Consider the following 20,172-nt stretch of genomic DNA (forward strand, 5'->3'; position numbering starts at 1 on the left):
CTCTAAATGTTGTAAAATATAACTTTGAAAGAAAAAAATTAGAGGGGGGTAATTAGAAGGTAAAAAGATCTTCTATTTTTATTTCTTTTGAAGGGTGTATACCATCAACTATAATACCTCTGTTTATACGTTTACATAGATGGAGGGAGAATATATTTACATAAATAGAAATGATGAACTTAGCAGTTAGGAATGTATATATATGAATGGATCCAAAAGATAGGGATATACTTACATAAATATATACATTAGGTATAAAGAGGTACATTGGATTTGAGAAGATACATTGGATATAATGAAATACAATAGATATTCACATATGTTCATAACACTCCTCCTTGAATGTCCATTATTTTAAGAATATGTTTCATTAAAACCTTACTAAAAAAAATTTTATTAAAAAAAAATCCTAATTGAGGAAAAATAGTACATAATTCTTTTCAAATATACGCTTTAAAATACTATCTCATTAAAAACCTCATAAAGAAAAACCCAATGGGAAAAAAGAGTACCGTACATATCTTACTCCTTTCAATGACTGCATTATTTGAGATCTTTAAAATGTATTCCAATCTTTTATACCAACTTGTCAAATGTTACAGTAGGAAGGGCTTTGGTGAACTAAATTTGCTAGATTGTCACTTGAACGAATCTATTGAATACTAATATCACCATTTTCTTAGAGATCATGAGTGAAGAAGAACTTTGGTGAAATATGTTTTGTCTTATTACCTTTAATGTATCCTTTCTTCAATTGAGTTATGCAAGTAGTATTATACTCATATAGCATCGTTGGATTTTTCTTTTTGATTGATAAGTCACACGATCCTCGAATATGTTGAATGACGGATTTTAAACAAACACATTCACGACTTATCTCATAAATTTTTAAATTTATGCATGGTTAGAAGAAGTAACAACTATAGTTTATTTTACAGAACATCATGGAATAGTCATGCCTCCATATGTGAATAATTAACTTGTTTGACATCAAGCTTTGCCTCATGAATTGCTAAAATTTATACATGGTTGGAAGAAAAAGCAACTATAATTTATTTTTTAGAACGCCATGAAATAGTCGTACCTCCATATGTGAATAAATAACCTATCTGAGATCAAGCTTTGTGTGGATTAAATAAATATCCAACATCTGCAAAACCAATTAAATCTAATTTGGATACTTTTGAGTAATATAAACTTATATTTATAATCTCTTGGAGATATCTAAGTATATGTTTAATTCCATTCTAATGTCTTTGAGTTAGAGCATAATTATATTTTACTAATAAATTTACGGTAAAAGATATATTAGGTCGTGTATTGCTAACAAGATATATTAGTACTCCAATTGTACTAAAATATGGTACTTCAAAACCAAGTAGTTTTTCATCATTCTTTTGAAGTTGAAAGTGATCCTTTTTCACATATAATGTTCTTGCAACTATTGGTGAACTCAATAGATATGCTTTGTTTATATAAAATTATTTTACCACTTTTGCTATATAATTTGATTGATAGACAAAAATTTCATTCGTCAAGTGCTCAATTTGAAAACCTAAACAAAATTTTGTTTGCGAAGGTCTTTCATTTTAAATTCTTTTTTTAAGTAATTCAAAGTTTTTAATAACTTTTTAGTAGTTCCAATAATATTTAAGCCATCAACATAAATAGCAATTATGACAAATTCAAATTCAAATCCAAATCCTTTTATGAAAACATATAGGCATATAGGCTTATTTTTATAGCCTTATTGTAACAAATATTCACTAAAGCGATTATATCACATGCGTTTAAATTATTTTAATTAATACAAAGATTTATTTAATCTAATTGAATAAATTTCTTAAGAATTCAATTTATGTGCTTCAAGCAATTTTAATCTTTCAGGGATTTTCATATAGATATCGTTGTTAAGTGAGTCATATAAATATATTGTAATGACATCCATTAGATGAATTTCAAGTTTCTCATGCATTACTAGACTAATTAAATATTGAAATGTAATTAAATCCACCGCAAGAGAATATGTCTCTTCATAATCAATACTAGACCTTTGAGTAAAACCTTGTACGACAAGCCGTGCTTTGTATCTCACAATTTTATTTTTCTCATTTCTTTTTCGCACAAATACCTATTTATATCCCACTAGTTTTACATCATTTGGTGTTCAAACCATAAGTCCAAAAACTTCACATTTTGCAAGTAAATTTAATTCTACCTTGACTGTGTTTTTCCATATTGACCAATCATTTTAATTTCTATATTCTTTAACAGATTTTGGTTCAAGATCCTCATTTTCATTCCTGATGTTAAGCGTTACATTATATGCAAAATATCATCGAAGTTTATTTTATTTTAGTTCCATTTTTTTCCTGTTATGATATAATTTATTGAGATCTCTTCATTTTTATTGAGCTCAGGCATCTGGATTTCTTCTTGAATTATGTCAGCGATCTCTTATGGAGTTTTTGTTTTATTTTTCTGACCATCTTGAATATTTGCTCATTTTCTTTTTTAAGGATTTTTATCTTTGGAATCGATTGGTCTTCCACGCTTCTGGCATGTTTAAGACTTATTAGCAATAACTGGTTGTCTTTCAGGGATATCATTTCTAATTGAAGCATTTTCAGTTGCTATATGAGATTTAGTTATTCTCTTTAAGTCAGTAAATGCATATAGCAGTTGATTTGTTATATTTTGTAAATTTATTATCTTTTGAACTTCAATTTCACATTAGTTTGTGTGATGATCAAAACTAGATAATGATAATTCATTCAAAGAAAAAAATTTTTCTAGTTGTTTATTTTCTCCTCCTAATGCTGGGAAAATTGTTTCATTAAAATGACAATAAAAAAACTTGCCATGAATAAATCTCCGGTTAACGGTTCTAAATATTTAATTATAGATGAAAATTCATATCCAACATATATTCTTAGCATCCATAAATGACTCATCTTTGTGCATTATGGTGGAGTAATTAAGACATATATCGCACATCCAAATATTTTTTAGATGGGGAATATTTGATTCTTTACCATAAACCAATTGTATAAGGAAAAATTTATGATAATTCAATGGCTTGATGCTTACAAGTTTTGCTACATTCAAAATGGCATGTCCCCAAGCAAAAATGGAGAGTTTAGATTTTATAAGTAATGGCCTTGCGATCAATTTGAGGCATTTAATAAATGATTCTGCTAGACTATTTTGTGTATCAACATAAGCAATAGGATGTTCAACAGTTATTTCAACTCACATGCAATATTCATTAAAGGCTTGATATGTAAATTCACCAGCATTTTCAAGACGAATTGTCTTGATTGCATAGTTAGGAAAATGTGCTCGCAAGCGAATAAATTGTGTAAGTAATCTTGCAAATGCAAAATTGTGAGTTGATAATAAGTACACATGTAACCATCTTGTCAATACATCGATCAAAACCATAAAATATTTAAATAGTCCACATGGTGGATGTATAAGCCAACATATATCACCCTAAATATGTTCCAAAACTAAAAAGATTCAGCCTCAACTTTAACTGGTGATAACCTTATAATTAATTTGCTTTGAAAGTAAGCAGCATATGAGAATTCATTATATTGAAAAATCTTTTGATTTTTCAATAAATGATCACATGAATTTTTAATAATTGTTCATGTTATTATTGATCCGAGATGGCCTAACCAGTCATGCCAAATATTAAAATCATTAGTAAGCTTCTGGTTTACAATAGCATGAGTTTCAATCATTCTAATATTTGTGTAATACAATCTAGAGAACAGAGCGAGTAAATTTTCCAATACACATTTCTTACCCAATATGATAGATGTAATAGGGAGATATTCAATATTTTTTTCATTTATTGTTTCAATATGATATCCATTCAAACAAATATCTTTAAAACTTAACAGATTTTTTTTTTGAGTCTTAGTAGAAAATAATGCTTCTTTGATTATAACTCTTGTTCCTCTGGATAGTGAAATATTAGTTTTTTTTTTAGTCTTTAATAAATCTTGTACTATTAGATATTGTATTAACATTAACGAGAGGAATATCCATATTTTCTGCAATAAAACAAGCTATATAATAGTAAATTTACAAGTTAACATAAATTAACATTATATATAAAATTTAATACATTATATATCATTTACATGTAATGAGAACATAAAGAAATGCATTTTCCTAATAGAGTAATATCAAAGCACACTAACAAACTGATTAATAAATTTCATTTTTTGAAATTTCTGTTACCATCACCAACCATAGCATCACTAATCAGATTATCAATTCGTCCTTCAGAGTGGACAAAAAAATTAGCAACATCCAGATGTGTCACGTTAACTTGGCCATGGTTAATATCATTTTCAACAAAATTTGTTTTGATATTTTTTCCTTTATCTTTTAATGATGTTTGATAAAATTCAACAAGATATTTTGACGTACGATAAGTACATGACCAATGACATTTCATGCCATATCTATAATAAACATTTTTTGTATTCTTTTTATTATGTCCACTTCTATCATTTTTTTTTGTATCTCTCCCATTATTCACCCACTTCTAGTGGTTAAATGCATTCTGGTTGTTAGAATAGTAATTACTAGGACTACGTCGGTTGTAAAAATTATGACAACTTCTTTCATGTCCATGTCCACGACCTTGGTCGTGGTCATAATTATAAAATGATGTCACATTCACTTTAAGGAATGAAGTATAACCAGTTAGACGAGATTCATGATTTTTCATAAGTGATTTGTTATTTTGCTCAGCCATGAGAAGACATGAAATTAGTTTATAATATTTTTTAAAGCCTTTTTTATGGTATTGTTACTGCAGGAGCACATTTGAGGTGTGAAAAGTATCAAATATTTTTTTTAACATATCTTCATTAGTAACATTTTCTCCACATAATTTTAATTGAGAACTAATTCTAAATATTTCTGAATTGTACTTGCTTACGGATTTAAAATCTTGTAATCATAAATACATCCAACCATAACAAGCTTTTGAAAGAATTACTGTTTTCTAGTGATTATATCTATCGTTTAGACTTTCTCAAAGATCAATAAGATCTTTTACTATAAGATACTCAATTTTTAATCCTTCATAGAGATGGTGATGAAGGAAAATCAATACTTTTGCCTTATCCTGATTCGATGTTTCATTTGCCTTTTTGATTGTGTTTCCAAGACTTATAGCATTTAAATGAATTTCAACATCTAGAATTCAGGTAGATAATTTTTGTCAGTAATATTAAGAGCCACAAATTCAAGCTTCATAAGATTTGATATAGTGAAAACTATTAATAGATAAAAAATAAAATATTGTTATCAATAAGTAAAAATAAAAATCAATTGATAATAAAATTTAAAATAAGAAATTGACTAATCATAGATTGAAAATATAATTAAAGTAATAAAGCGACACTTGAATTTAAAAGAAAAATTACCTGAAAGAATGTAGCCTTTTAACTTTGAGATGATGACGGAAACTGAACGATATCAAAACTTAAAGATTAGAATTTCATGTTGATAATGTGTTATAAAATAAAATTTTTTAAAAAAAATTTAGAAAAAAGTAGTAAAAAGGTAAAAAGATCTTCTATTTTTTATTTCGTTTTAAGTGTGTATACCATCAACTATAATGCCTTTATTTTTAGGCTTACATAAATAGAGGGATAATGAATTTATATAAATAAAGATGATGAACTTAGTAGATAGGAATGTATATATACTGAATGGATCTAGAAGATAAAAGAATACTTACGTAAATATGTACATTAGATATGAGGAGGTACATTAAATTTAAAGAAATACATTGGATATAATGAAATACAATGGATATATATATATTTATAACACTAAATAAATTTTATTATCACTATGTCTCTTTTTTTCACATTCAAAGCTTGCTTTTGTGTTTTAATGAGAGTTAACGAGAGTATCTAATTAGTACTAATACAAAAGTAAGTTAATATGTTTTTCTCTTTTTTTTTGTATTGCACATTAATCTTAACAAATAATTATGTAAATTATTTAATTAAAATTGTAATATAATATTATTAGTTAAGTATATTATAATATTTAATTAAAATTATATCAAGCTTAAGAAAAAGCTGAAGCAAGTTTTAAAACCCACAAAATAATGGAAGAGAAAGTTTTTGAGAAATAAAGGATTTGTATTTCTTTGGAATGCATTACAAATTAAGGAAGGGGTATTTATAGGCTAATAACCCCTCTTGTTAGATAAAATTAAGTTATAAAATAAGAATAATGATAAGAGATTTAATTTAAAAAGATTATTCAAATTAAATTAAAATCTTAATCTTAATATAATATAATCTAAATTTAAATATATATAATCAAATTTAAAAATTTAAATCAAATTACATTACGTGGGCTAAACGTATAATCTAATTTGTCTCGACTACATAGCGTGTTTGGGTTGTTATTTATGGGGCTGTTTGGCTTACCTAGACTACCTAGCTTACTTGGCTTGCTATCTATGGACTTGTTTAGTTTGACTAGATTTGTGTGAACTCTTGAATTGTGACATCATTCACCTCTATAACAAATATAATTTAAAGTTTTCTATAAATATACAATTTTTCAATAATATAAGATTTATATGACAATTTTTTCTTCAATATTTATGCATAGACTGCACTAAGAAAGATGCAAATCCTAGCAAAAAGAAACAAGAACGGCAGCGATGAATGAATTACCAGTGGGAGTAATAAATCCAGTCTAACGCGATTGGTTAATTCGCCAAAATTTTCAAAAATATTTACTACTTTTTAAGCACTATTAAATTAAATAATAATGGGTATTATTTATGAACTTGGCCTTTTGCTTTTACTTTTTTTCCTTTCTAAATTAGTTCGTAAAAATTAAAAGTATCATTGGATTTTTGGAGTGGATGCTTTAAAATTTTATAAATTATTTAAATAAATTTTTATTCTTTTATAACTTAATCAAATACTTATATTTTTATTTTGACAAAATAAATCTTTATGACTAACACTAGCTAATTGTCATTAGTTATAACATTATTTGTTATTTTTTAATTATATCACGTTCACGTGAAGATGAAAATATCACGTGATTATGTCATTATATCATATCAGCATGTTATTATCATTCATTATGACATATCAACATATCACTTAATACTACGTGATATAAAATGACAAATGATATTCTGATTAATAATTGTTAGTAATAGTTAGTTATAAGAATCTATTTGACCTAAAATAAAAGTATAAAATCTAGATTAAACGTAATAAAAAAACAAAAATTATATAGTTTAAATTTTTTTTAGATATTATGTCGATAGAATTTGACTAATTACAATATTTCTATTATTCCAAAGTGTTATTATTTAAGTCTTTAAAGTGTTTATTTTAAGTATTCAATATTTACTAAATACTATGCATAATAAATTATAGTTTTTATGAAAATGAAATTACTATTCAGATGCATTTGTTTGTAAAAGGAAAAAAGACTGGTCCTTTTATTGCATAACTAAAAGGTTAAGTAAATTTTTATACCATAATAACGGTAATTAAAAATTTTCTTCTACTAAGATCAAATCTAGAATAAAAACTGTGACGTTTTATTACAACTCAATTCAGTGTAAACAACAAATAGCAGTTTGCAATTTCTATTACTAATTAGATTTAAATGTTTGTTTTTTTCCTAATATAAAGGTGATTAATTTTCGATTGAATTGTCAAACAAGTATAATAAAAATTTGGATAAAATATCCTCGCGTTTTTAAGTTTTAATTGAAATTTTAAACAAGTCTGTTAATTTTTAAAATAGACATTTTACTTTAAAAATGTAAACACCGTTAATAAAGATTATAAAAAAATTAAAATATTTTTTTTATTAATTTAAAAAATATTATTATTATATTTAAAAAAAATAGAGAACATTGACTGGTGCGCCCCAAGAGAAGGGAGCACCGATCGGGAGAGAAGCACAAGATCTCGATGCACCCTTTTTCCTGTGCTCCCCTCTTTTGGGGAGCACCAGATCATTTTTTTAAATAAATAAATAAATAAAATTAATAAAAATTATATAATAGTAATTTTTAAAATAATAAAAGTTAAAATTATCATTTGAGTATTATTAGGTCATAAAATTAATGAAACCCTAACGGTTGATTAACAACTAGATCTATATGTCTAGTGAAAGATATTTTTTTAAAATCGAATATCCGTTTCGAATTCTAATGTATTCGTTTGAAATTTCGATTAAAATTGAAAGTATTTTATTTTAAAAAATTTCACATAATCCTTAATTGAAAGTAAATTTCACTCAGGTCTTTCAAATTTTGAACATAATTCAAATTGAATTCATTAATTTGAGAATTAAATAATCATTCAAAAAACACAAACGCCCTTAACATAAATTAGGCAATTAATAAACTACTCACAACTAAAATACTTTTATTTTCAATAAGTTCACAACATACTTCTTGTTTTTTTGCAGTATTCACTTGTATTTCGATCTTTTTTTTTTTTATGAATAAACTTTTGATATCTTAAATTCCACTTAATCAAAATCTGATATTTCCACCTTTTATTTTCTTCATTTTTAGCTAAATAGAACACAAGCAAGAAGACCCAAGCAATTTTGGGAAGTGGTTGCAGATCAGCAACTTCCTTGAGGATTGGATGGGTAAATCTCCTCTTTTAACTGTAATTTCGACATTTTCTTTTTTTTTTTTAAATAAATGAAGATTATTATGGTTTCATGTGATACCCATATGATTGCTGCAAAAGCTATCATGACAATGCTTTAACGACAAGAGTTACTAGATGCACCAATTTGATTTTTTGACACAAGTTGTCCAATTTCTAAACTATTGGATTCAATCTAAATTATGTGCAAAATATAAGGACTTGAGTGCAATTTACCCTTTAATTAGCCACCGCTGAGCTGAACCCCAAAATGCACCCCGAAACGATCAATTGTGCAGTTCGGTGGGTAATTCCAAACAAACACTGATGCCAAAAGTAGAAGAATCTAAATAATCCCTGCCCTCATCATAAATCCCTTAAAACAAAAGAACTCCACCGAAAATTTCAACGACGCAAAAAGTATTTTATATTTATATTTATCAAACGGCTTAGGGAAAACCTTTTTCCTTGAATTTCCGATCTCCGCAGAGTGGTTATCATTCAGGTACCTGACCTTTCTCATCTCCCAATTTCTTTCCCTGATCTTTAAATTTTACGAAAATTTATTCTCATTTATTTGCTAATGAATTTGTTAAATCTACCAGCACCTAGGGTTTTGGTTTTTTAAGTAGGCTTTTTGATTAGTTAGAAAATAAATTTTGGTTTGATTGGCAATTAGGTGTGGATCTGCCTAGGTTTTTGATTCATTTTGCTAGCTTAAGCAGGGATCTCATTTCGTTCGTGTCAAATTAATTAAATTTAATTGTTAGTTTTTTTTATTACTAGCATATGTGGATTTTAATGTAATGATTTTCTACTGTTCATTTCTGGCGTGAATTATAAATTGTAAATATATGGCATTTGGGTTTTTCATTATAATTGCAATTATGTAATTGCTTTTGATTTATAACACATATGCATCAAGAAGTAATACTCAGAGATACTTGTATTTTTCAAGCCTGGAAAGTTAGTAATTTGTTGAATGATTACAGTTTTCTCTCAACAATTTTTTTTCTTGAATTTGATTCCATTGTCTCATTTTTTGAACGTGAATGTGAAGTGATCTCCTTTAATTGTCATTGAGTGCTTGTTAACTAAAAGTTGCGGTTGCCCAATGGTTAAATGGTTATTCTAATAATTGATATTGAGTAGAGTATGCATTAACTGAAACTGCTCATGCTTCTGCCTTGGCCTTTTGGCTGATAGTTTTCCCCAGTTTTACTAAGATTTATGTTCTGTTTCTACGTTGCCAACCTTATATAAATGGGAACAAGTGAAGTTTATTTTGTGGGCCAAATCCTCTGTCAAAGTGTAAGCATTGCCGAAGTTTTTCATGCAAATCACTTGTTTGCTAATGCAGCTGCTATTAGTTGGGCAAGAAACTAATGTCAGGCATGGAGAATGTCAAGGAGCAAGAACAAGTAGATGTAAACGTCACACAGGAGTCTGGAAAATCCATGCCATCATCTCAAGAGGAGGTTGTGTTCTTATCTTGCTTCACTGTGGGATACTGATTGATTGAAGATCTTAGCAATATACTGGATATATATTTTTTCTCTGGAGCTCTTACAGTTTAAGTGATCTATCTTTTTTGTCTATTTAGGAGGCAGTTATAAAGAAAAAATATGGAGGGATCATGCCCAAGAAACCACCACTCATTTCTAAGGTAATTTCTGTGGGAAAATTGTAATGTTTTTGGTTTCTTGCTTTGTGCATGATTCTTATCTAAGTTTTTCATTTGGATTGTTAGGACCATGAACGTGCCTACTTTGACTCTGCTGATTGGGCACTTGGAAAGGTACTTCAAAGATTCCCTCCTGCCCGACTAATCTTTATGTTTTTATGTTTGTGTTATTTTAGCTTGGCAAGGCTAATGAATCCTGATTAAGCTGAAGTTTCCGATATTTTTTTATGTTCTTGGATACTAACAGCAAGGTGTTGAGAAGCCCAAAGGACCACTTGAAGCCCTCCGGCCCAAATTGCAGGTATTAATTCAACGCTTGTAAATATGTTTACCTTAATATTCCCTTCTTTTGTAATGAGATTTGACTTCCTTGAACTACGTATTTTGGTTGAGATTTGGTGGATAACATATGTTGAGAATTTTGTTCGTGAATATGTATTTTAAGAATTGTAGTAAATTCCTCTGATGAGTGAGAGCAACAGACTAGCTAGTCCTTTGCTAATGCTGCAGGATGAGACTTTATAAAGGAAAGCTTAAATCAATCTAGTCCACTTTTGTAGGATTCTCTAATTGGTCAAAAGTTTAAATCAACATGATCTACTTTATTCAGACTTTTTAATTTGGTCACACATAGGCCTCTCAATTGGATCAAAGTATAGTGAACAGGCTTTACTAGAACTTTTACATGTCTGGAGGAGCAAAAGGTATTGCAATTGTAGATCCACTAAGGCCTTTAACTACTGGAGCAAGGTGGCTTATTTTTGTCAAACGATAAAAGGTTGACAAACAATTGTGTTCCGTTGGGTTGTTATAATTCAATTGCTTTATATTTATGTTGGGAAAAGTAAGATGATGTAAAAACGTCTTATAATCTAGCATTTGCATTAATAGGGCCTAAATTTTAACATACATCAACTACCTTAGATCTTTTATTTTGGTACTATATTGACACAATTCTATAGCTTGTTTCATCTACATAAATAATTTGACATGTATTTCATGCTGAGTATCTGTCTGACGGTTTTTCTGAAGGGCAAAACTTATGGCTTCTGATATAAGATGTATCAAGAATCAAATTGTAGTGAAACTTTTTTGCAGTTCATGTTTGTAATTTCGGACCCTTTACTTTTGGGGAAGAGAGAAAAAAGGGGTTTTGAGGATGACAAATTCATCTCAGTTTAGCTTTCTTCCTGTAAAATATTTTTCTGATGTGTGTTTGTAAAGGCTGCTGAATATTTTCTGATTTGATGCCTCTTTGATTTTCTTGAAGAATTAGCTTCATATTGACATGGTCTAGATTCTAGGATCATAGTGATGAATCATATAGTTCATACATCCTCCTTTTGTTTTCACACATTTATTTAGTTCTCTTATGATGGTTATGATTTTATTATTTCTGCTCTTTGTGTTTTAGCCCACACAACAACAAACACGATATAGGAAGTCTCCTTATGCCCCAGCGGATGGTGAAGGTATGCCTAGTTATTGACATAGCAAACTCCTAGGTATGAATGTTCTTTTTGCATCAACGTTCTCCTGTTTTTTTGCTGTTACATAATCATTTCAATTCATCATGCCATTATGTAGATGGAGGGAGCACTCAACCAGAGGATGGGACTGCCAATGAATGAGAAACTGCCCTTAATCTTCTGATATTGTGAGGACTATTGGTTGTTATTCTAATACCTAGATAGGTAATGAGTAATTTTCAATTGTTCCCGTGAATAAATTTGGTGAAGGTGTTTTGGTATTAGTTAAGTTTGACAAGTTACAACATTTATGCAGTTGAGAATTGTGGGACTGAGCTGTCTGTTGTTCCAAGGTTTTTATGATGTGGAACATTATTCTTCGTGATATGAGTAAACCACTTACAAAACGAAGCTTCCCCGTTTCTTCTCATTGCTTGCTAGTTGCTCCTATCTGTTGGGTTTGCTTCGTTGTCCCATCGAGACTGAACCAGTCGTTACATGTTTACTTGGTAATTAAAGCTAAATCATTTTCCTAGTAATATTCTAAATTAGTCCAATCGCCAGTATTTAGCCACTTGAAAGGTTTAACAAAGTACCTGTCTGCGTGTCACCTCATCCAAATCTTGGCCCTGTTTTTGCAGAAGGCTTTTTCCTAGTAATGTTCTCTTCTAGATTTGTCTCCACCTGACTAAATGAGAGCCTAATGTTGCCAGCTCAGATAAGTGAGGAAGTGATCAAACTGCTTATGAGTACAAGAACTCTATTTCAGGAGTACAGAAAAAGAATAAGTAAGGTCAGATAAGTGAGGAAGTGATCAAACTGCTTATGAGTACAAGAACTCTATTTCAGGAGTACAGAAAAAGAATAAGTAAGGTAAGGAAAAAAATGAATAAAGATCATAAGGGCATATACCCTTTGGTATCTTGTTTATGCATATACACAATCAAGGACATGTGCAGACATGAATCTTAGTTTATGCATGGCGCAAGAAGCTTGCCTTAACAACTACAAATCCAATGCATAATTACAAGGAATTTAAATTAGAAACCATGATGCCGTCTTTATTTGTATAAACAAGTCAATTATTTATGAACCAAATCTGCCATGATTCCTGCTTCATATTCAACCTTTGATAAGCCCGACCAAGATACCGACTACGAGGTCGTTTGTCTTGTCCTTACTGTTGTTAAATTCCCGTATAACAAGGTTTTCCAGAGAGCTGCCTGTTTTAGCTACAAAAGCTTTGTTTATCGCTTTGATATCTATCCCCGACCTGGTAACTACTGTTCGAATCAGAATCTCTCTACCATCCGCATTTTTCATCCTCAGTTGTTTTGCAAAAAACTTCTCGGGATGTTGGATGCACCGTATTACGACCCGAAGTTCCTTCCCAAATTGCCCACATTTGCTTCTCTTAATCGACTTGCCGAATTCATGGCCATACAGCTGCTTGTAGGAGCTTAGTATGGCTCTTACTTGCCCATTGTTCCTTTGACTCAGAACTGAAGTTATTGTCTTTTGATCTATGTTTTTCCCACTTTCCATAGCTTCATACAGAGTCTTGGCATCACACATGGCCAGGCTCATGTCTGCTTTACAACCATAATTGCGGCACGACTTCAGAACAGCCAACAGAATCTAAGCACAGAGAAAAAACAGAACAAAAAAACAATAGTTCTAGTCTTCTAGAGGCCATAACAAATTAACAATGATACAGACAAAAATGAGTCAATTTTGAGATAGCTAGCACCTAAAAGTTACCTCTTTGAATCCACCATTGACTCTCATTGTTAAATCCTTTTCAAGGTCAGAATTATATCGACTTTGGTAGGCATGCTTGATTCGTAGCAGCTCTGAAGATGGTCTGGTGCAAGCCACCTCAATGATGATATTGAGGTTTAGACTCCCTCCGAACAACGAATGCCTTATCATCTGAGCATCACGTTCATGCGGTTCAACCATGCGGAGATAAGCTATCCTCTGCACCAATGGCATGCCTCTATCAGCACAGCTAAATCATCCAAATGCATGCAACTTTTGATGTAACTTGGGAGTTATACTTACAGCAAGGGAGTTATTCCTCTGGACATCTGACATGAGCTGAAGAAGATCCTGGCCATATCGAGCACTGTAAGTCTGGCGGACGAGCTTGAGCATATTTGAGTCTCTATTGACAAAAATTTGAACAAGTTTTTGGTTGCTGATTGCTCCATTGCCTGTTAAATAATTTATATTGAGAACAACATGATAAGAGTCAAGAATTGTAAGATTATAGTAACATAATTTGCGTGTTTGTTGCAACTGCAATAGGGTTCTCTACACAATTTTGTTTTGATCCCGTGACAACTAAAGGTGTTTCCTTACAACCAAACAGCCAGAGGAAAAGCCAAAAAAACCAAAGAAAGGTCGAATACCAGAGAAGTAACAGTGAAGGATGTGGCAATCTTGCTCATACTGTCTGGAGGTTTGAGTGGAACTACTGCCCATCTCAGGAGAGGCTTCCAAGTATGCAAGAGAAGAAGACGCCATGAGACCATTTTTATAGGGCTGATTTGTTTGCGAGGAATAATTAAGTTTGGTTCCGCTTTTGGGTTACAAAGAAAGAAAGCGGGTAGATAACAATAAGCACGTCCAAAGTGGAGGAATAACAGGAAGGAACATATCCTCAATTCCAATATCAACCATACTCCTTTTGCTGCCCTTCACTTTCTCGTGCCAGCTTACTTCCTTTACCGCTGACTTGCGCTTTGTTATGATTAATGGACGCAAAAGTCAGAGTATCTTTTTGTTGTGAACAACTCTCAACGATATCAAATGTTACATGCTGTTTTATCAGTCTTTTTGGGGTGAAAGAAGGCTTCTTTGCTAGGTGCTCATCACACATTGCGGCTCACTCATTGATTCCATACATCCTGAAATGACTTTACTGGTAATGGATTTTTCTCTTGTCTATTTGATAATATCTAAATTTAGAGAAAAATGGATGGAAAGGATTTGTCTTTTTAATCCCCTGCAATTGAGGAGTTACTACTGGGGTTGATTCAATGAATTCATAGAAAAGATGCAGAGCGCATGACACAAAGCACTACAAGTAAATGAGAAATTAGGTAAGAAAAAATTCAGCACCAACTTGGGTCGAAATCATGGTAAAGCTACAACTGCATTTAATTGAAAATATAATATGTCAAAAGGTTAACAAAGCTTTACAGCTAATTGCACAGCACCAAGGGTGAAAGCTTTTTATGATGGAACAACAGGGTAAAAATCTATTCATAAAAAAAAATTTCATAATCATCCTTGGTGCATCCAGCCCTTTCAGCCACCTTATTTAGAACTGCACTGGGAAAAGCTTCACAAAAGAGCACTCTTACAGAGACTGAGAAATTATTTCAGTAATCCATATACAAAATTGTTTATTTCAATTTGTACAATGCGTAAACACGATGGAAGAAGTTCTTAGACGTCAGATATAAGGGGCTTTTCCTTACCCATGGCTGGTATTCAGTCGTTAGACCATCTAAAAGCAGTGCACTGATGCAATTGGCAGGTTCCCAAATCAAGTGGTGTGTCCAGCAACTATCATCAGATATAATTCCAATGGAAATGAAAGCCACATGTAGCCGGGATCAGCATATTTCATGCCTGCATGCTCACATGCAGTTGATGTAGTTGACCAAATGCTTAGCACTTGTGTAATGTGTCTAATCTCATGAACCCAAGTAAACCACAATCATCCTTTCAGCCACTCAGTATCATCCAGCCAAGAAGATGACTATTCAACTCAAAGTTGGCTTGCATCCATTATCATCCTGCATCAAAATAGACAAGCCTTGATCAAAGAACAAAAGGCATTGAGCTGAATAAACAGATTCATGGTTCTTGTAATCATTAGCCTTTATATGTCATTAATATCATTAATACATCAATTACATTCGAAACAATTTACAGTAGCTATAATCTACACCAGACAGGTTAAAGAAAAACAACCAACCAGAAGAAGAGAATATCATGACAGATTTCAGCCCCGGCTGATACCAAAGGGCAGTGAGACAATGCCACCAGGACTCATAATCTAGAAGTATAGAATCCATAAGCTCAACCATTTTCCTCACATTTGCAGTCAAAGCAAAGAGAAACCAATAAGCCTTTGGCAGCAACAAGTTACAACTGTTGGTGTAGAATTTCATGGTTCTTTAGTCAATATAAATAGTGGCTCCATGTAAATAGCACATGGCATTGGTCACTAATAAATGAGTAAACTAAACAAGTCTTTTTGAATTGGCATGCAACATGTCTTCTGAGAATGAGTACTAAAAGATAATGACAATGCAAAACCATTGTCTCCCAAACAGTGCATTTTTGCTGACCACGTCATTGCATACGCTTCGAGGGAGGTTTAGCCAGTATGTTCTTAGCTTCAACACAGAAAGAACAAAGTTACTGATCAATTTTATTATGAAGTCTTAAAAGATCATGATCCCGGCAGTGTATTTCTAATTTATATATATTTGAGAACCTTCTAATTTAAATCTTGAAAACCTCCAAACTTGCGTATTTGACAAGGATATGCAACATCCATTTAAATCGCAAGTATGTTTTGCAACCATTTACTGTTTTTCTTTTTCTTTTTAAAGAAACTAAAACAATTTTTTGAGGTCATCATTTGCAATATTCTAAGATCTTTATCCCTGATTGTTACCAAGTTTCACCAATAACAATAACACAGAAAAAAGAAGGTATCACTTGTCCCCATACAACACAACCAGATAGATGCCATGCAAATATATTCAGATCATGTATCTTTCAATAAGGATTTTCAATATATAACTGCAGCAACATACAATACTTAGCAACTATACCTACTCGTAATCACACTCTCTGGAAACTGAAATTTGGCAATTATTTGTAACTCATGCTGTCATATAACCAGGAAATTCTGCGGTGCACTCTCTTTTGCCTTCTTATATCGAGCTTTATGCTCGAGATACTCTTCAAGCTCCTTCTCCAACTTCTCGATGAACTCGCTTGTATGATCAAGGGATTGTTCGTACTTGTATTTTTCCAAAGCCTGCAATATTTGAATAGGAAAAGAAAATATTATACTGACAACATGTATTGAAATAAAAGAGGGATGAACAATTGAACTCCCTCTAAAGAATCATCTATGAAGAAGCTACAGCATTCCTTTTAACAGAAAACAACTTCATAAAGAGTGAAACCTTTAGATATATTACAATGAGCGCAGAACTATAAAGTGCTTTTCATGGTAGCACAAACAAAGCCCCAACTATTACAAGTCCCAAGCTGCTAGACCAGCCCTAAATTCCAGTCATAAACATTGAAGCATCAAGTTTCTACAAACACATAATGAGCCCAACTAGCCCTTGTTTGGTACATGCAGATAAAATAAGGACCCAATGCATTAGTAGCTTCATGAGCTGATGCAAGTACAGATGAACTAAAACAAGTGAAACACAAAGAATACCACCACTTAATTCTCAAGAAGGGAGATTTCAGAAATTTCTAATATATAAGTAACAAACAGATTATCAACGAAAGGCAAAAAAATTACTTTGCTTTTAGATAGGGTATCTGGTGGAGACATAATTTTTGGCTGCACATAATTCTTTCCTCGATAGAATATTATAGTATTGTTAGGTTTTATGTCAATCACAATGCCTTTGCTAAGTCGAGCAAGTTCTCCAGCATATTCATGAACCTGCCCTGGCTTGCAAGGCTTGCAAGTGACCTTTACAGTTTCATGATTTTTCCAATGGAGATGCATATTGAGAACAACACCGCCAAATACTCCTCGTCTTCCAACTTGAACATAATTCTTTTTCTTCTCACCAGTACGCTTTAGGTAGTGTCTCTCTTCCTCAGTTAAAATTTCAGGATCATATGTTTCGGCAGGGGCCTTGGGAACCTCATATTTTATCAACTTTTCAACCAACCATGCTTCCTTTCTTTGGGCCTGAGGAGAAGTGTTTACAAAGATAGTAGTCAAACTAATACTTTTTGGAAAAAAGTTCAGATTATTAAATAACTCAGATGAACGTGAAGAAAGAGGGCAAGAGGGAGAGAGAGAGGAAAAAGAGGAAAAGCCAAAATGGCCTCCACATGCTATATATCACAATCACAACATTCTCCTATACTAGTGAGATTACCGGAAAAGCCCAAATCCAAAAAAAGGATACAGAATTCTTAATCAAAATATAAACTATAGTTAAAACAAGAAGCTATCTAACCTTTTCAAGTTTATATCTAATCCTAACTTCAGGATTTGGTGAATTCATCTTCTTTTTGGCCTTTAGACGGTAGAAACGAAGTTCATTCAGTTTGGCCCTTTTAGACATTTTGTGTCTTTTGGTTGTCCCCTTCCCATATGTAGAACCAACTCTACCTAGTGCCTTACTAAAAGAAAACCTGATAACATCCTCATCTGTTTTCAGCTCAACTGATGCATTACTCATATTTCTTGCACATAGCCATTTGCAAAGAATGTTCCGATGCCAAAATATGTTTGGCTCCAATAGCAATGAAAAATCAAAAGGAGTGGCAACATGTGGAGCAGGTAATGAAGGCCTCACAGCCTTGTAGCTTCTCTGGTTTGCAAATGTGATACAATTAAGGCATTGTCTAGACAGAAAGGACTCATTTCGAACAAAACAACATAACCTGAGTAAACAATCCCTGCAATTAAAAAAAAAAAAAAACAAAAGAAAGAATATCTGTCATCAAAGTCCTTCAATATGACAGATACAGTTCAAAATTTCTATATCAAGGAAATGTCGTATTATAAACATGGTATTTCTTTTTTGCAGACATCTTTAGAAGCAAAAGCCAAAAAGACTTCTAAAAACAGAAGTTTTATCATAGTCCATCTATAAACCCCAGAAACTATGTCTCTTGTCAATGGCAATAAAGGACATAACTTTACTTAGATATGCACAATTCTTCTCTTTTGTCTCTTAATTGCAGCAAAGCAAAGAAAATTTTCATGTAAATATTAGCATCGAAGTATTGTCCAACTACGAGCCTTCAGAAAATCATCAGAAATGAAAAACTGACAAAAACTTGAGAATCAAAATGTTCTTTTTCCTTCAAATTCATATAGTTTCTGGGCTGTCGAATTGACAGTAATAATTGGTAAAAGAAATTAAACCCCAACAAAGATGAGAAAACTAAGAAGAAAAGGAAAAAACGGAGCAAACCTCTTGATAGTGGACGGAAATTGACGGGTAATTTCTCGAATTGAAGCAATGGATGCCATTTATTTTCCCACAAAATAAAATTTGTATTTTGAAAATTTAGACCAAGCCCTCGCAGACTCAGATGCTTCTCTCATTGTTTTAATAGAGAACGAAGAGAATGAGCTCTGCGCAGATCAAGATTTTGGCCTTTCGGTGTACCACTGCCTTGTTCTACAAAGAAGTGTAAGGCCCAAATAAGCCCACTCGATTATTCAGCGGGAAATATTTAGCGGAACGGAAATGGATGTTTTCTGTTATTGAAAATCAAGACTAATAGTAGTGGGTTAAATAAATTTTACGTTTATCAAATTTTTTATTTTTGGATTTTGTTATAAGAACATATATATATATATACATATATGTGTGTGTGTGTGTAAATATCTATTTTATTATGTATATTTAAGTTTGAATGTAGATTAAATTAGATTAAGATTAAGATTTAATCCATCCAATCTCTTAGTATTGTTTTTATTTTATAACTTCTATCTATATAAGGGGTTATTAGTTTATAAATAGGCTCTTCTTGTAAATACACATTTCAATAAGATATTTTTACTCCTCTAATACTTTTTTTATGGTTATTCTCTTTCTTTTATAGTTGTTTTTTCAGTTTATATTTCATATTAGCATAATTCTCTAATCTCTAAAAGGATTTCAATGGTCATCTCAGAGTCGAAGTTTCAGTTCTTTCAAGTTTTAAAAAGTATTTCAATGGTTGATATTTGAATTTTGGTTTTAGCAAATTTGGTAAGTGACTTAATATCTTTTTGGTGTTTTCATTCTTTGAAAAATAATTTTAATATGAATTTACTATCATGTAATATATATACATATATATATATATATTATATTTTATCCCTTAATTTATGAAATTGGATGTGAATTTCTATTATGTAGTATGTATCATATTTTATCCCTTGATTTATTAAATCAAATTAAGCATGCATAATTATATATTATCTCTTTGCTCCGGTATTGGAATAATTTGCTCAATATATGATTCATTTGCTGAGTTCCGATTATGATTTTACTCAACATATGTAAATTCATCTTTGATACTATGAGATTTTGCATAA

General features: G+C 31.2%; 3 protein-coding genes across 6 annotated transcripts; 1 reads left to right on the forward strand and 2 right to left on the reverse strand.

The window, feature by feature from the left end:
• The first annotated feature begins 8,968 nt into the window (after positions 1-8,968).
• LOC18608311 (cAMP-regulated phosphoprotein 19-related protein) lies at positions 8,969-12,250 on the forward strand. Of its 2 annotated transcripts, none has more exons than XM_007042933.3 (7): positions 8,969-9,195; positions 10,051-10,168; positions 10,294-10,356; positions 10,441-10,488; positions 10,622-10,675; positions 11,789-11,879; positions 11,962-12,250. In XM_007042933.3, exons 2-6 carry the CDS (start codon positions 10,076-10,078, stop codon positions 11,861-11,863), a joined length of 333 nt encoding a protein of 110 aa, XP_007042995.1. In that variant the 5' UTR covers positions 8,969-9,195; positions 10,051-10,075; the 3' UTR covers positions 11,864-11,879; positions 11,962-12,250. The 2 variants fall into 2 exon arrangements, with proteins under 2 accessions (XP_007042995.1, XP_017971392.1); XM_018115903.2 differs by having other exon boundaries at positions 8,978-9,195; positions 11,789-11,846.
• Positions 12,251-12,661: 411 nt separating this feature from the next.
• LOC18608312 (annexin Gh1-like) lies at positions 12,662-14,749 on the reverse strand. Its single transcript, XM_018115901.2, has 4 exons — positions 14,258-14,749; positions 13,908-14,059; positions 13,605-13,823; positions 12,662-13,481 (listed from the first exon to the last, which is right to left on the reverse strand). The coding sequence occupies exons 1-4, from the start codon at positions 14,370-14,372 to the stop codon at positions 12,966-12,968; spliced, it is 1,002 nt and encodes a 333-aa protein (XP_017971390.1). The 5' UTR covers positions 14,373-14,749; the 3' UTR covers positions 12,662-12,965.
• A 224-nt stretch (positions 14,750-14,973) lies between these two features.
• LOC18608313 (RNA-binding CRS1 / YhbY (CRM) domain protein) lies at positions 14,974-19,261 on the reverse strand. Of its 3 annotated transcripts, XM_018115900.2 has the most exons (6): positions 19,058-19,261; positions 18,092-18,536; positions 17,416-17,817; positions 16,707-16,911; positions 15,835-16,258; positions 14,974-15,652 (listed from the first exon to the last, which is right to left on the reverse strand). In XM_018115900.2, the coding sequence occupies exons 1-4, from the start codon at positions 19,114-19,116 to the stop codon at positions 16,762-16,764; spliced, it is 1,056 nt and encodes a 351-aa protein (XP_017971389.1). In that variant the 5' UTR covers positions 19,117-19,261; the 3' UTR covers positions 14,974-15,652; positions 15,835-16,258; positions 16,707-16,761. The 3 variants fall into 3 exon arrangements, with proteins under 3 accessions (XP_017971389.1, XP_007042997.1, XP_007042998.1); XM_007042935.3 differs by lacking the exon at positions 15,835-16,258 and having other exon boundaries at positions 19,058-19,260; XM_007042936.3 differs by lacking the exon at positions 15,835-16,258 and having other exon boundaries at positions 16,703-16,911; positions 19,058-19,260.
• Between the last annotated feature and the right edge of the window lie 911 nt (positions 19,262-20,172).

This window comes from Theobroma cacao, chromosome 2, assembly GCF_053813885.1.
Source record: "Theobroma cacao isolate CCN51 chromosome 2, ASM5381388v1, whole genome shotgun sequence".
Lineage (NCBI taxonomy): Eukaryota > Viridiplantae > Streptophyta > Magnoliopsida > Malvales > Malvaceae > Theobroma > Theobroma cacao.

Coding starts and splice junctions, on each gene's coding strand:
- LOC18608312 (XM_018115901.2), bottom strand. CDS start 14,372: ATGGCGTCTTCTTCTCTTGCATACTTGGAAGCCTCTCCTGAGATGGGC. Junction 13,824..13,907: donor AGAGGAATAACTCCCTTGCT/GTAAGTATAACT, acceptor CCATTGGTGCAG/AGGATAGCTTATCTCCGCAT. Junction 13,482..13,604: donor TCAATGGTGGATTCAAAGAG/GTAACTTTTAGG, acceptor CTCTGTGCTTAG/ATTCTGTTGGCTGTTCTGAA.
- LOC18608313 (XM_018115900.2), bottom strand. CDS start 19,116: ATGGCATCCATTGCTTCAATTCGAGAAATTACCCGTCAATTTCCGTCC. Junction 18,537..19,057: donor TTTCCGTCCACTATCAAGAG/GTTTGCTCCGTT, acceptor TTTTAATTGCAG/GGATTGTTTACTCAGGTTAT. Junction 17,818..18,091: donor TTAGATATAAACTTGAAAAG/GTTAGATAGCTT, acceptor ACTTCTCCTCAG/GCCCAAAGAAAGGAAGCATG.
- LOC18608311 (XM_018115903.2), top strand. CDS start 10,076: ATGTCAGGCATGGAGAATGTCAAGGAGCAAGAACAAGTAGATGTAAAC. Junction 10,489..10,621: donor CTGATTGGGCACTTGGAAAG/GTACTTCAAAGA, acceptor GGATACTAACAG/CAAGGTGTTGAGAAGCCCAA. Junction 10,676..11,788: donor CCCTCCGGCCCAAATTGCAG/GTATTAATTCAA, acceptor TTTGTGTTTTAG/CCCACACAACAACAAACACG.